This window comes from Hakea prostrata, chromosome 1, assembly GCF_041222555.1.
Source record: "Hakea prostrata isolate BN-2017 chromosome 1, UWA_Hpros_2, whole genome shotgun sequence".
Taxonomy (NCBI): domain Eukaryota; kingdom Viridiplantae; phylum Streptophyta; class Magnoliopsida; order Proteales; family Proteaceae; genus Hakea; species Hakea prostrata.
Genome location: NC_142600.1, coordinates 20,427,891 through 20,441,950, shown reverse-complemented (window position 1 = coordinate 20,441,950; position 14,060 = coordinate 20,427,891). Strand labels below are relative to the sequence as shown.

The 14,060-nt window shown below is 37.7% G+C and overlaps 3 protein-coding genes and 1 non-coding gene across 4 annotated transcripts; 2 read left to right on the top strand and 2 right to left on the bottom strand.

Moving 5' to 3' along the window:
- The first annotated feature begins 2,403 nt into the window (after window positions 1-2,403).
- On the top strand, window positions 2,404-5,222 carry LOC149028178 (2-oxoglutarate (2OG) and Fe(II)-dependent oxygenase superfamily protein). Its single transcript, XM_089147826.1, has 2 exons — window positions 2,404-3,157; window positions 4,545-5,222. Exons 1-2 carry the CDS (start codon window positions 2,682-2,684, stop codon window positions 5,080-5,082), a joined length of 1,014 nt encoding a protein of 337 aa, XP_089003952.1. The 5' UTR covers window positions 2,404-2,681; the 3' UTR covers window positions 5,083-5,222.
- A 726-nt stretch (window positions 5,223-5,948) lies between these two features.
- On the bottom strand, window positions 5,949-6,019 carry TRNAG-GCC (transfer RNA glycine (anticodon GCC)). The gene has a single exon. It is a non-coding gene; the product is annotated as a tRNA-Gly (tRNA).
- Window positions 6,020-6,184: 165 nt separating this feature from the next.
- Window positions 6,185-7,462, bottom strand: CXIP2 (CAX-interacting protein 2). Its single transcript, XM_089147813.1, has 2 exons — window positions 6,980-7,462; window positions 6,185-6,897 (listed from the first exon to the last, which is right to left on the bottom strand). Exons 1-2 carry the CDS (start codon window positions 7,364-7,366, stop codon window positions 6,385-6,387), a joined length of 900 nt encoding a protein of 299 aa, XP_089003939.1. The 5' UTR covers window positions 7,367-7,462; the 3' UTR covers window positions 6,185-6,384.
- A 2,419-nt stretch (window positions 7,463-9,881) lies between these two features.
- Window positions 9,882-12,581, top strand: LOC149028175 (large ribosomal subunit protein uL10z-like). The gene is made up of 5 exons (XM_089147800.1): window positions 9,882-10,183; window positions 10,293-10,361; window positions 11,689-11,787; window positions 11,893-12,285; window positions 12,379-12,581. The coding sequence occupies exons 1-5, from the start codon at window positions 9,926-9,928 to the stop codon at window positions 12,514-12,516; spliced, it is 957 nt and encodes a 318-aa protein (XP_089003926.1). The 5' UTR covers window positions 9,882-9,925; the 3' UTR covers window positions 12,517-12,581.
- Window positions 12,582-14,060: the final 1,479 nt, after the last annotated feature.

The window sequence follows — 14,060 nt, the reverse complement described above, 5'->3', positions numbered from 1 at the left end:
CCATGTCCCATATGGATAGAGATTAGAAGGCCCCAATTTATGATTTTGATGGGGTGTTGCGTAATTAATGCACTAACACATGTAGCGAAAGATCATAGAGATTAGAAAGCCCTAATTTATGGGATTTGTTGGGGTGCTGCATAATTAATGTGCAGCACCTGCAACAAAACCGAAATTTCAATCTTAATCATTCACAACACTAAAGTCAAACCCCCAATTTAGAGGATCCAAAAATTAGGCCAAGTAATTATACGGATAAAGGTTAGTCGGGTTGGAGAAACCATGATAGTGAGCTGGAATTAAATCAAATACAGACAATTTGGTTTGATTGAAGATAAGGCTATTGAAAGCTTCCAAAACAGCTTTTAGCTGGAAACTTGACTACAACATCCTTCCTTAGAGCTAAAACAATGATCAAATGGCCTAACAGGCATACTACAAGTGCATTTTAAGGCTGTAATCTAAGAAGAAAGAGTATTAAATGCTGGCCAATGAATCTAAGAAGAAAGAGTCATATGGGGAGGATCATTATCAGAGATATAGAGGGAGGAAATAAAGAGTCATAATTGAAGTTTGGTTAATACAAGCTAATAACTCGACCTTTCTTGGGTCCTACACAATAAATGCCTAGGACCGTCAAGTCATTCACTTTGGGTGGTGGGATCGAAATTTCAATCTCGACCATCGAAAATCAATGGTTGAGATCGAAATCTTGACCGAAATTTTGGATCCTACGGTTGAAATTTCGGCTTGATAATCCTGCACATTTAACGCTCAGGATCCAAGCTTTTTCGCCAATAACTACTAGCTAGTGTGTAATATGGTGTAAGGTCTAGTCTCTTTTCATTCAAACCAACATTCATTCCTGGCCAACCATATATAATAAGACGTACATCCATGTCTAAATATGAGAAGAAATTTGATTGCCTCTTACCACATACGAGAAAAATTTTAATTCCTAATGGAAAGTGATTTTTCTCCCATTATTTAATTAAAGCCAGGTTCGTAGTATGGTTTTATTCAAAAGACAGAAAATTGATTACCTCTTGCAATACAAGTAGATGTCATACATTATCTAATGAAGATAAATAATTTGCCATACACAAGGAAAAGTCAGGTTCATCTTATGGTTTCGTTTAGGCTAGGTGGGTACCCGCAAGACTATTCAAGAATCTGGTCTGTTTTTCACTCAAAAACAAAGAAAGAAAAAAAAAATCTGCTCACTGTATTTATGGTATGGAAAGATTATAGATCCAACTTTTCCTTATTTTTTCATCGATAATTTTTTCTTTTTGTTTAATATACTAGAGAGAGGCCTAAGTAGACGCTCTCTCACCCAAAAGTTCTTCAAAATCAACCCTTCATAAACACTTTTCTATAGGATTTGAATTTCCTCTAGCCAAGGGCATGGTACACTCAACTTTTTCTTCACAGAGTATATTTGACACCTCTAGATCCATTGTATCAGGTGGATTATGAGAAGAAAAGTTTGGTGTACCCTGCATCTGAGTCATAGTGGAGAGGATCTAGACGCCTCTCTATGTTAATAACGCTATATCTTACCATAGGTAACCTTCCATCACGTGAAATTCATCAGTTTGATACCTTTAATGGAAGATTTTTACTCATTAAATAAGATTAATGGGGGTTTACATCCTCTACAATTCTCACTTCTTACAATTTCCTGTAATTCCTATCTAGGATTGTGACACATAATAGTTAATTATCTAAGGGTCTGTTTGGTTACATGAGTCTAAGGATTTCAAATATCTAGAGATTTCAAATTTATGGAGTCATAATTTATAAAATTAACTTTTTGATTATGTGGGTTGAAATCTATGGATTCATCTGTGATTTTTGTAAATGCACAAATGTTTAGTGTTTTTATAGTAAGGATGAAATCTTTGGATTTCACCCCATACCTCAAAAATCTACAAATTTACGTTTTTAGTGTAAAAAGATGAATTTCTAAATTTCATGAATCTTGAAATTTTTACAACTAAACGGGTATAAATCTCGCATTCATGAATCCAAAGATTTGATACATGTGACCAAACAAGTCCTAAAGGTCATGATTAGAACCCAACTAAGAATTGAACTTAATAAATACCTAAAATTAAAATTTGACAAAAGAGGATAAACAAAATTAAGAGAAAATTTAGATATTTATTAAGTTCAATTTTTAGTTGGATTCTAATCATCATGACTCTTAAATAATTAATTGCTACATATCACAATCCTAGATAGGAATTACAAGAACTTGTAGAACGGTGAGAATTGTAAAGGATGTGAATTCGATTAATGGGCCTTCTTTATTTTTGGTAAGTTATCTATTCGTTATAATAATAGAAAAAGGCGAGGAGAATTTCTTAAAACGTCCTTGGGAGGAGTTGGGCGGCCTAGGGGGTGGTGCATGAACCCATCCCACCCCCAATCCCACTCTGCAAAGACGCTATGCTATCATCATCGTTTGGCTGGCTCCAGCTATAAAGCGAGCGATCAATCATCTCTTGCATGGAAAGGAACCCTCAGAAATCCACATCCTCAAATCAAAAGGTCTCTCTCTACTCTACTCTACTCTACGCCCCTGGTTTTAAAATCGACGGCTCTTCCTCTCTTAATATCTCCGACGAAACCATATAAGGAAGAAGAGCAAAGAGTTCGTGAGCAGAGCAGAGAAAATGACAGGACAGGAGTCACAGGACCTTGCATCTTATCCTCCCCTCTTAGTCCAGGCAAGCGAGTCACAACGGTCGGTTGGAGCGGATTCTGATTCTGATTCGTCCCTACCGATCATCCATGATTGGGATCCTTTCCCCAGCATCGATTTCTCGAATCTTAACCCGGATGATATCGGTAAAGCTTGTAGGGATTGGGGAATGTTCCGATTGATCAACCATGGAATCCCTGTGGAGCTATCTGCTCAGCTACAAGAGCTTTCAAAGAAGTTATTTTCTCTGCCATTCGGAACCAAGCAGGAGCAGTTCAAAAGCCCAAACCCAATGTCCTATTTTTGGGGAACTCCTGCCCTCACTCCCCAAGGAGCGACTCTCAAGGAAGGCGACCAGAGTGTGGATAAAGTGGAGGGGATATTTGCGCTTCTGACCTCATTGTCTCAAATGTCAGAATTTGATGATGCCTTGTTGAACTCTTTCAGGTATTCATTTCCACCCACTTTTTTGTTTGGCCTTTTCATGTTTCAGAATCTTCGTGAAAAGATGGTCCCATTTGTTCAATAGATTATAAGAAAATTTCCTTTCGTAAAAACTGTGTACCTAACCCCCTTGCATCCTAATTTTACAAATTTTATTCATTTGTAAATATTAGGGAATGACAATTGTAATTTATTTCTAACTTAGTTCAGTTTCTTAAGAATCTTTTGGGGGTTTGACAATTGTATCGTATTACATATTTCTCGCACAACAAATGTTTATGTCTATTTGTTAACTAGAAGGACCTGTTGTTTTGGTATGTCTAAAATTTGATGCAGCCACCATATGGGCTTAATAATTTGTATAGTTTTTCTGCTGGGAAGATCTCCACAGATTTATTTATTTGAATGAAAATTTTATATGATTGGTAAAAAAATAATATTAGAAAATGGATTGTTATCGGTCAATGATAAGTTTTTTTTTTTTTTTTTTTTTTTTTTTGGTCAGGATAAGTAATTTGTTATATACAGTGAAAGGTGATAAGTGAGTTATGGCCCTGTAAATGACCAATACAGTAGATAGTCATTGATGGGTGAACTATAGTGATTAGAAATATTGGTCAAGATAATAATTGTAGGGTTTTTCAATCGATACGACACCCCTTATTAGTGAAGAAGTCTATTTGTGTACCAGCCCCCATCCCCTTTATAAAACTAACAATTCTTTAGAAAAATTGATCAAGGCCATATATCCGATCAAAAACTCTAAATGTTAACATCACAATTTGAAATACTTTTTTTCTTGTTGCATCTCAAATCTAACCCTAGTCTCAACTGAGGTGGATTGACTCCCAATTGAGATCCCGACTATGAAGAAGATAAGACCCGCAAAAGAAGTTAGACGCAGGCCGGCTTGGATGCCAGACAACCGCCTCCGATGGCTAAGTTAGTCGGAGATCGGATTAGGATCCCGAACGAGTACTGCTCAAAGGTTATCTAGAAAATATATGTGTCTTTACCTAAGGGTGGAGGCCTTGTTAAATAGTGCATGAGTTACCTTTCTTAGAACTGACAGGGTTCCGAGCACTTGCCTGCCCAGCTATTCCTAGGGTCACCCTTCTGTTTATGTTAGCGTTTCCTTCTTTATCTTAGAGTGAATGAAGCATTCCATGTTGGTCACATTTGACCGGGATGAGTCACGACCACATGGCAGGGTGATCACCGGAAAAAAAAAAACCGATCCGATCAGCTATGTGCATGTTTGCACGTGTGCATCTTATCTGTAACGTTCTCACCAGGCGCTCCATCTTATCTTTTTTGCAGTGATATAATGAAATACAGCGAAAATATTTTTTTTAATTTATGATGATGTTGATGGTGGATTCTAAAACAGGATTCTGTTGGAGGAATATGGGAAGCATATGGGTCGAATTGGCCGGAGCCTTTACGAAGCTCTGAGAAAGAAGGCAGGAATTGATCCAGAATACTCAGAGTCTTATCTATCAGAAGCCACAGGGTTGATTCGGATCTATCGTTACCTTCGGTGCCCCGAACCCGACAAAAGCCAAGGAATGGTTGCCCATACAGATAGCTCTGTGGTATCCATACTGAACCAGGATGAAGTGGGAGGTTTGCAGATCTTCAAAGACGACAAGTGGATTGAAATAAAGCCAATCCCCAACGCCCTGGTTGTTAACATTGGTGACATGTTCCAGGCAATGAGCAACGATGAATATAAGAGTGCAAAACACAGAGTGATGAACAAACAGGAGGAAAGGATCTCAATCTGTTATTTTGTGTTCCCAGAGGACGACTGTGTCATCCATAGCGCAAAGTACAAGCCCTTTACTTACAAGCAGTTCCAAGCACAGGTTCAGGAAGACTTGAAGACCGTCGGTTTCAAGGTAGGGCTCCAGCCCTTCAGGCTCTAGACGATCGATCAACTGTAACATCATGATACTCCTCATCACCACCTAGCAATTGAGAATTGAGACTAAGGTTTTCTTTCTGAAAACACACTTTAATAATCATACTTGGCTAGAACTAATAAGAGGAGTTGGTTACTATTCAATTGCATGGTTCAAGTGTGTTTTTTCATTTAATCCCCATTTAAATAACCCTCAAATTAAAACATAATTGGTACTTGCAAACCCAAGTAAGAAAATCCATCTGTATGAATCTCATGGGAATTAACTCATCTAGAGACCTTTCGATCTGTATATCCATGGCAACACTATAATAATATCTTGTTTTTAGGCGCCACGATGATGACACTTTCCCAAGGGATCTTTTAGGTTTTTTTTTGTTTTCTTGATAGAAGATCTTATAGGATTTTCACGAGAACTCATATGATATCTTGTTTTAAGGTTTGAACAGGGCAAGACGATCCCAAGAGTTTTGATGTGAATCTCATGAGAGTTCATCACAAAAAGCCATAAGCATTATTTGACTTTCCCCCTTCCAGTTGCACTTCTTTCAATCTATTGATGTTGGTGTAGAAAGTCACGTCATCAAGTAGTCGTTCTGGAGCCAAGATCCAAGTAGCTACATTTTCTAAGTGAGATACTTTTGTTAAGTGAGATACATTTTCTAAGTGAGATACATTTTTTATACTTGGGAAAATCGTCTCACTTCCGCAGGAACCACTAAGGTACTAACCAGTTAAATGCGAAAATTTGCACCGTTGGATGTCAAGACATAGCAGGAAACAGAATGGATTAAAAACGGTGCCATGCTTGTATAGTTGTATGCTACACAGGAAGTCGAAGGGAAACCAGAGAAGAATAAAAACAACAATTGCACCAGCCGGGAATCGAACCCGGGTCTGTACCGTGGCAGGGTACTATTCTACCACTAGACCACTGGTGCTTCTTGTTCAAATACTGAACAAGTTTTATTAATACCGGTATGTTACCAGCGACAAATAACCACAATCTTACAAGAGAGTGCAGTGAGCCAGTGACCCCAATGAACCAAATGAGAATCAACCGCATTAAATTAAATCTTCACTAATCTCACCAAAAGAAATTTTCTCTAATCCAATCCATAAATTTTATCTCTAGGAATTATTAGCTGAACTCTTGTACCATTAAATCATCAAGCTTTATTTGCATCCTCCACTTAATTTAGATGGGTTCAAATGTAATGCTACAGAAAGAGAACTGACGACCCCCTCGTCCCTGAAGATTTAAGGCAGTAACCAGGAAGAAGAAAGGGGGTGAGAGCGAAAACAACTAAGTACCCTTGTTGAACAAAGACGCGAGCTCGCCCTTTTCGTGCATGGACGATAAGATATCACATCCTCCAATCAATTCTCCATTCACAAACACCTGAGGAAATGTAGGCCAATTGCTGTAACTCTTCAGTATCTCCCTCAACCCAAAGTTGTATTCTTCGTCCAGCACATCCAGGGTCTCGAAATCCGTCCCTGCGCTCTCCAAAATCCCCACCACCCTTTGTGAGAATCCACACAGCGGAGCACTTCTCGATCCCTTGATAAAAGCCACCACCTTGTTCTCCTTCACCAGCCGATCGATTAGCTCCTCCAATGGCACCGTCAGCTGCACGTGCCGGCCCGGCGTCAACCGGAGGTCTGGCTTTTTCTTCTGCTGCGACTGCCGGATCCACGTGGTGTTCCCCGATTCGTTCCCTGGTGGGACCTTTCCTGCGGCTCCGATGTGTTCCTCCATCCATGATTTCCATGCTTGCGTTAGGGCCGTTCGTTCTGGCTCATCCACCACACCAACCTGATTCAGACAATTTCTCAAACAGTTAGTGTGCAATCAACAAGAAGAAAAGAAACAAAAATCCAAGACTATGATGTCTTACTTTGACGAATTGGCAGAGCTCGGGAACTGATTTCCGGTGGTAGAGAATGCTGGCTCCGATGTTTCGCGAGATACCGATGAATTGAAGATCGTCGCTCCTATCGTAGACGGCGTATACGCCGGAATCTGAAGGAATTTGCGCGGCGAGTTGCTCTGTTTCATCTGGAATAGCAAAAAGCTCCGTCTCTGAAAGTTTCTTAAGAGCAGAGATCGTAACTGGTGAACAGGATCTTCTGCTAGAGCTGTGGAGCTTCAAGGACAGAGAAGGAAAGGCGGCGGAGTGTGAGAGATGCGAATAAAAGGAAAGCCGAGGGACATTCTTGGGGGCATGAGAAAATAAGGCGCAGAACGAGGAACTTGGGAGAGTGGATGGATTGATCGCGGCCATGAATTGCAGTACAGAGGTTAGAACGGAGAGATCGACGAACAACGGAGGCAGTGGCAGTGTCAAGAATCAGGTTGCAAGGGGTAAAGCCGAGCAATATAGAAAAGAAAAAAAAAAATCCTCGGCTGTACACGTGTTTTTGATGTGCACAGCTGTGCACTCTTCAGTCGAGAGTAAAAATTTAATTTTAAATTTAAAAAGTTCAGTTTTTTTATTTATATATATATAATTATGCACAATATATTTACATATCTTATATTTCTTGTATTCAGGGCAAATGTGACAAAAGATTCTCTATGACCATGAATTCTTATGTGGTGAATTTGAGTTTTGGTTTAAACACCAGTACTTATTTTGTGGCGCAATCGTTTTCATAGCTTGACTTGCATCCATTGTCGAGTTGGAGATGATTTGTGATGGTTTATTGTTAGCAACTTTACTTTACTTTAGTAACCTAAGCTCTTGGTATCTTGTAATTATCATTTTGATCTTATATGTTTTTATCTCGTAGAGCTAGGATTTTTAGCATTTATCGGGTTTTGTGCACTTTTTATTATAGATAACCCTTACTCCAGATGAGTTAGTTTGGGAAGTTTAATATATATATTTAAAATAATGATAATTATCACAAGTTGATTCAATTAGCTATGACTACCTCTTAGTAATACGTAATAGACTCCCTCCCCCATATGTACAAAAAACTCCTTGTAAGAAAAGAAAAATCTAATAAATAAAATGAAAGTTGCATCTATCCTTGTAATCAGATCGAGACACTAAAGGAGGCAGTCATATAGAATCACCAACTCACAGGAAAATGATTTCACATGATGGGCCTTTAGAGGGTCTTAAATGTCCTGATAAAAGTGCATCATCTAAAAATCATAAAATTTTGTTTATCAATGTAGGGTTGTTAGAGTGGTAAGATCTATATTGGAGAGGTCATGGGTTTGACTCTTGTGGACGATAAAGTTCCCTCTGAAGATGTAATAAGACACCCAATTTCATATCACCTTTGAATGACCTACGTACGTATCACAAGAACAATTTACCAATAAAAGAACACAACATGCTTGGGTAGAAATTAATACCATAAAAAATGAATAAAAGAATCATAAAATTAATTGGCTACTTTGATGTTATGCACCACCTTATCAAGTAAATGATCCGCACTTGTTTCATCTTGAGCTAGCTGCTACTTCTTCTCTGAGAATGTAGGTACTGCACTTTAAAAGAGTGTGTCTGATGAATCCAACCTTTGATCAACCAGTCTATATGCACTATTAAGCATTAAAGGTTTTTTAGTAGGGAAAGCACGTTTCTTGGAATTTGGAAAGTTTGCTTTCTCAAATTTACACTTGGGGTCGTACATTTGGATCGTAGGGTTTACTTTTATTTTTAATTGGGAAGTAAGAATTGAAAAGCATACATTTTATGATTATTTTCTTTTCCTTTCAAGTAAATTATCAGAATCCTCTATGTCAGAGTAGGGCGTCCGTCTGGCATTCGGCCGCTGGATGCTTACTTGTGGTACCAGGGTTGGATCCTAGGTATCACAGGTAGGGCATCAAATGCTTGGACGAATGCCTTATTCAAACACAAAGGATCCATATGCTCAATAAATAGATCAATAAATAGATCGAAACACGTCTCTACCCGCAACTGTCAGTGTCTTTCCCCTCTCTAACCTCTTAAAATGGTTTCTTGATCTTGTAAATCAGATACACTTTTCTCCCCTGCAACTATCATTGTCTTTCCCCCTTTGACAGTTTAGAATGATATTTTACAAAACAATCTGTTTACTCTACCACCCAGTGGCTATGGACCAATATTAGGTTTATTTTTTACAAAGAAATGGATGATTCATTTTCTTGTAAATGTGTGACATGTGTCTCTCAATCATCACATCAAATGGTGAAAATTCTTTTATATGTCATATCAATCAATTATTTGATGTGATTTATAAATAAATTTCAACCATTTAATGTGATGTTGGGACACATGTTACCCATCTCCAAGTAAATTGATAGTCCATTTTTAACAAGGAAATAGACCTATAAATTTTCGGATGGCTATATTTGATGTATCCCTCAACTATTTGCACGTGTGATAATAGTATTTCCTTTCGGCTGATATGAAAAAAACAAATGAAGCACATAGGAAGAGAACATATTAGGGTTTGTTTTTCTTTTAAAAATAATTTATTTTGGTGCAAAAATAATTTGATCCTTAGCAATAAAAGGAAACCCTAAAACGCGTGCTTTCTACTATCCAATTGCATTATCATTTTGGGGAAATGAAAACCCTAAAACCAAATTAACCAATCCTTCAGTATCCCATGATGGATCACAGTTGATCAACGGCTTGGATCTTGTTAATCAGAACACTCCTTTAAATGAGCAACATCTTAGTAATTCCACCAGAGAAGTAGGAGTGAATCGGTGACGTGACGGTTATAAGGGCCATTCCAAACTTCACATAGCTAGCTGTGCCTGTGCTTGTTCTACTCGCCTCTCTTATTTTCCGCTTGGCTTTGTTGTTTCAGAAACTCGAAATCTGATAGCAATGGCGGTGAAGCCAACAAAGGCTCAGAAGAAGACTGCCTACGACAAGAGGCTGTGTGACCTTCTTGATCAGTACAGTCAGATCCTAGTGGTTGCGGCAGACAATGTAGGTTCTAATCAGTTGCAGAGCATTAGACAGGGTTTGCGTGAACATTCGATAATTTTGATGGGGAAGAACACTATGATGAAGAGATCTGTCAGGCTTCATGCCGAGCGTACAGGGAACAATGATTATCTTAATATAATTCCCCTCCTCGTGGTAATGGATCCACATATTTCCGGTTTCCTTATTAACTAATTAATTGAAGTGGTCTTGGAATTTACTTGTCATTATTCATTTTAATTGTTGATTGTTCTACTTCTATCAGGGAAATGTTGGTTTAATTTTCACCAAAGGCGACTTGAAGGAAGTAAGGGAAGAGGTTGCCAAGTACAAGGTATATAAGATAGAAATGAGATTTTGGCATGATCACTCTGGTAATCTCTTCATTTCGTTCCTGTTCTTTTTATCAAACACCATGAATGCATGCATGGTTCTAATTAATCTAATGGCATCAATGTGCTTAAAGCTCAATCTCACGCATGACATTGGCTTTGGATTTGTTATTACCGTTCTTCTTTCTTTCTTTTTTTCACTTTTTCCCCTGAATATATAAATGTTAAATCTAGCATCGATCATCTAAGTATGAACATGTAATTCAATTCCTGCAAGTATCAATCTTGTTTTCAATAATTAACTAGAAATCTGACAAAAACTCTGGTTACTTAAATGCGGCTTCCGTTCTTTGTTTATATCGAAATCGGATTGCTTCTGTTCATGTTTATTGATTTGGGACGTTTTCCTTTTATGGATATAATTAAATTGGCTTACCTTCAACTTTTTTTTTGGATGATTAAATACCTTCAACTTTTAAATGTTATGTTTTTTTATTAATTCCCAACCCTCGACCAAACCTCCTTTCCAAAAAAAAAAAAAATAGAACTCCATGGTATAAAGATTTAGATCAGAATCTGTGGGATTGGTCTCTTCTTAATTAATTTGGTCTTGGGGATCAAGGGAATAAATGTTTCTTCTTCCATTATTATATTCTCATTATTTTGGTTTTTTAATTAATAGGATAACGGGAAAATCAATGAAAAACTCTCTCGTGGAGCTAACCTCCTCTTTTTTTTAATTGTGGAGTAATTTACGATAATCTCTGTTTAATCTTCACGGTTCCCCTCTTTAGTATTTTGGCATATACTCTGGGCCGTTTCCCGTTCAATTCACATCGACGTCTTTGCAGCTTGATCGGCTGGTTTTAGATTTTAAGGGCTTGTGTTTATCTAAGCAGAAAAACAGCCATTGTCAACAATGTCAAGGTATGTTGGTGATGATGGGCAACATGTGTATGTGAAAATACACAGACACGCACACACTGTCCCTCTCTTCAATTTTTCTGCTGTAGTATGAAAAGAAGCATCTCGATTCAGATGCTTCTTTAGAACTCGATTTCATCCTTCAAATCCATCAGTTTTTGGTTTTGTTTGTCTTGGTAATTGAAGATGGCAAACAAAGGGCTGACCTATGCCCTGGAAAAGTAACTTCCTCTGTTCTAGATTTAATGTTGACAATTCACGCAAACCGCTTTGGCATTAGATCATTACAATTCCTATGTCATTAAAGCTGAAGGAATTACTTTTTGAGCTTTATTTATTTATTATTTTTATCAGTTTCCATGGCTACATTGTTCATGGGATGTTCTTAACTCTCTTGTATGACAGGTTGGAGCTCCTGCCCGTGTGGGACTTATTGCTCCTATTGATGTCATTGTACCACCTGGTAACACAGGGTTAGACCCTTCCCAGACTTCATTTTTTCAGGTTGGTTATAGAGTTCTCTTTCTGTACCTTCGGCATAGAGAATCAATTACTTACTTGTTGATGAGCACTTCTCTTCAATTCTTTCTATAAAACTTAAACTTACAGGTGCTCAACATTCCAACCAAGATTAACAAGGGTACCGTTGAAATTATCACCCATGTGGAACTCATCAAGAAAGGTGAAAAGGTGGGCTCTTCCGAGTCAGCTCTCCTTTCAAAGCTGGGAATACGACCCTTCTCTTATGGTCTTGTTGTGATGTCTGCATATGACGGCGGCTCAGTCTTCAGCCCAGAAGTGCTTGATCTCACAGAGGATGACCTAACTACCAAATTTGCGAATTGTTTATGCAATGTCATCGCTCTGTCCTTGGCAATCTCATATCCGACCTTGGCTTCTGCACCTCATGTGTTCATCAATGGCTACAAGAATGTCCTGGCTGTTGCAGTTGCAACTGAATACTCTTTCCCCCAGGCTGAGAAAGTAAAAGAATACTTGAAGGTTCGCCCTGCAGTCCTGAGAAAGTGAAAGTACAACTTTTCTCTTTCAACTGGTCTTCCCTTCATTCTTATATGCCCTTCTATTTATTTGCAGGATCCTAGCAAGTTTGCAGTTGCGGAAGCCCCAGTTGTCGCTGCAGCAGCTCCTGCAGCTGCTGATAAGGTGGAAGAGAAGAAGGAAGAACCTGCCGAGGAATCTGATGATGATATGGGTTTCAATCTGTTCGATTAAACATGCTTCAAGTTCGGTAGAGTCGAGTTTCACTTGTAGCTTGTAGCTGTGGCTCTTTAATTGCTTTTTAGTTCCATCCCAAATTTTGTTGGTAAGCTAAACCAAAATATTAGGTGAAAGACTGAAAGCCACTCTGCATATTCTTCCACTGGATGGATTTGAGACTTTCTTTTTAACCCTGTGTGCATCAGTCCATCTATCTATATCACTATATGCTTGCCTGTGCATTCCAATGAGAGAGACGATTGCTGAATCAGAAGTAATTATTGCTGAATAAACAATTATCTCCTCTTGCCTCTCAATGATTAATAAAAGACATTGGGCACCCCTAATGATTAATAGATAGGAAGGCTGTTTTAAAAAAGAATTGCATTGTAACCCAAAAAAAATCTATTATATTTCAATAACCACATGACACCAATGAGGGTGCTCAGAAGTTTTCTTACCTCCCACGGGTAAATTTTTTTTGAAAGTGAAAGTATTTCTTAGATGTGCAATTTTATAGAATTTCTTTGACAAGCAAATTAATCTTTGTGGCGTAAAAGACTTTTTGGAAATTCTAAGGAAATTCAAAGAGACTTATTGCGACATGCAATGTTTGCAATTTAGAAACTATCATGCATGAATATTGGCACATTGACATGTTTTTTCCCCATAAATTACAATATATATATATATAATGGTTTTTAACAAAAGTGATTTTTTGGGGCCCAATTTTGAACAAAAATGATGAGTAGTCGAGTGAAAGATTTACTATAAAATGGTAGAATATGTAGTTCTATTATAGTATGATAATATATGCACAATTATAACAATGATAACAACTTACTAAATGAGTTGAGATGGAATTCATGGATGATTGAATTGAGCATTGCATATACTCCATGGAAGAGTGCAATCTCAAAGGTTCCATTGCCATCTGTTGGTAGGTTCTTGAAATTTTTATCTGTCAAAAGCACATCTTGTTACAAATCCTCAGCCAAGTTGCCCAAAATACAATCACATTGATTGCTGGATGGGAGCTTTTTTGTGCCTCCCTCAGAATTTCCCTCAGGTACTATCCTGTACAAGAAAAATAAAACCAAACCAAAAGTCAATCAAAATTAAGTTGGTTTTTATTTTTATTTAATATCTACTGTTGATTTGGTTTTAAATTGATAACTTTAATTCACTTTACATTTGATTTTACTGAACCCTTATCAAAGCAAGATACAGTTGGTACACAACTCTTTTTAATTTGCAATTATCTTATCATGATCATGTTCAAAGTCTTAGTGGTGTAGGACTCTTAAATATTCAAATTGAAGTTGTTGATTCCATTGTTGAGGAGTCTATGTGTAATTGGTCCTCTAATAGCTTCATAATCACAAACATATATAAATAGTTATGCCTATTGCCTTGTGCATGAGCTATGAGAGGGAGGAATGTTTTCTGAAGTGAAACATGTGAACACTTGATCACAATTGAGCAAACTTCAGAAATTGCATTAAAGCTCACCCTTTCGAGGCTATAAGCATAAAACTCTATCATATACATATAACTGA

Bases quoted from the DNA above. Each gene is read 5' to 3' on its own strand.
- LOC149028178 (XM_089147826.1), top strand. From the start codon at position 2,682: ATGACAGGACAGGAGTCACAGGACCTTGCATCTTATCCTCCCCTCTTA. The intron at 3,158-4,544 runs GTATTCATTTCC...ATTCTAAAACAG, and splicing joins GCCTTGTTGAACTCTTTCAG to GATTCTGTTGGAGGAATATG.
- CXIP2 (XM_089147813.1), bottom strand. From the start codon at position 7,366: ATGGCCGCGATCAATCCATCCACTCTCCCAAGTTCCTCGTTCTGCGCC. The intron at 6,898-6,979 runs GTAAGACATCAT...TGTCTGAATCAG, and splicing joins AGCTCTGCCAATTCGTCAAA to GTTGGTGTGGTGGATGAGCC.
- LOC149028175 (XM_089147800.1), top strand. From the start codon at position 9,926: ATGGCGGTGAAGCCAACAAAGGCTCAGAAGAAGACTGCCTACGACAAG. The intron at 10,362-11,688 runs GTATATAAGATA...CTTGTATGACAG, and splicing joins AAGAGGTTGCCAAGTACAAG to GTTGGAGCTCCTGCCCGTGT. The intron at 12,286-12,378 runs GTTCGCCCTGCA...ATTTATTTGCAG, and splicing joins AAGTAAAAGAATACTTGAAG to GATCCTAGCAAGTTTGCAGT.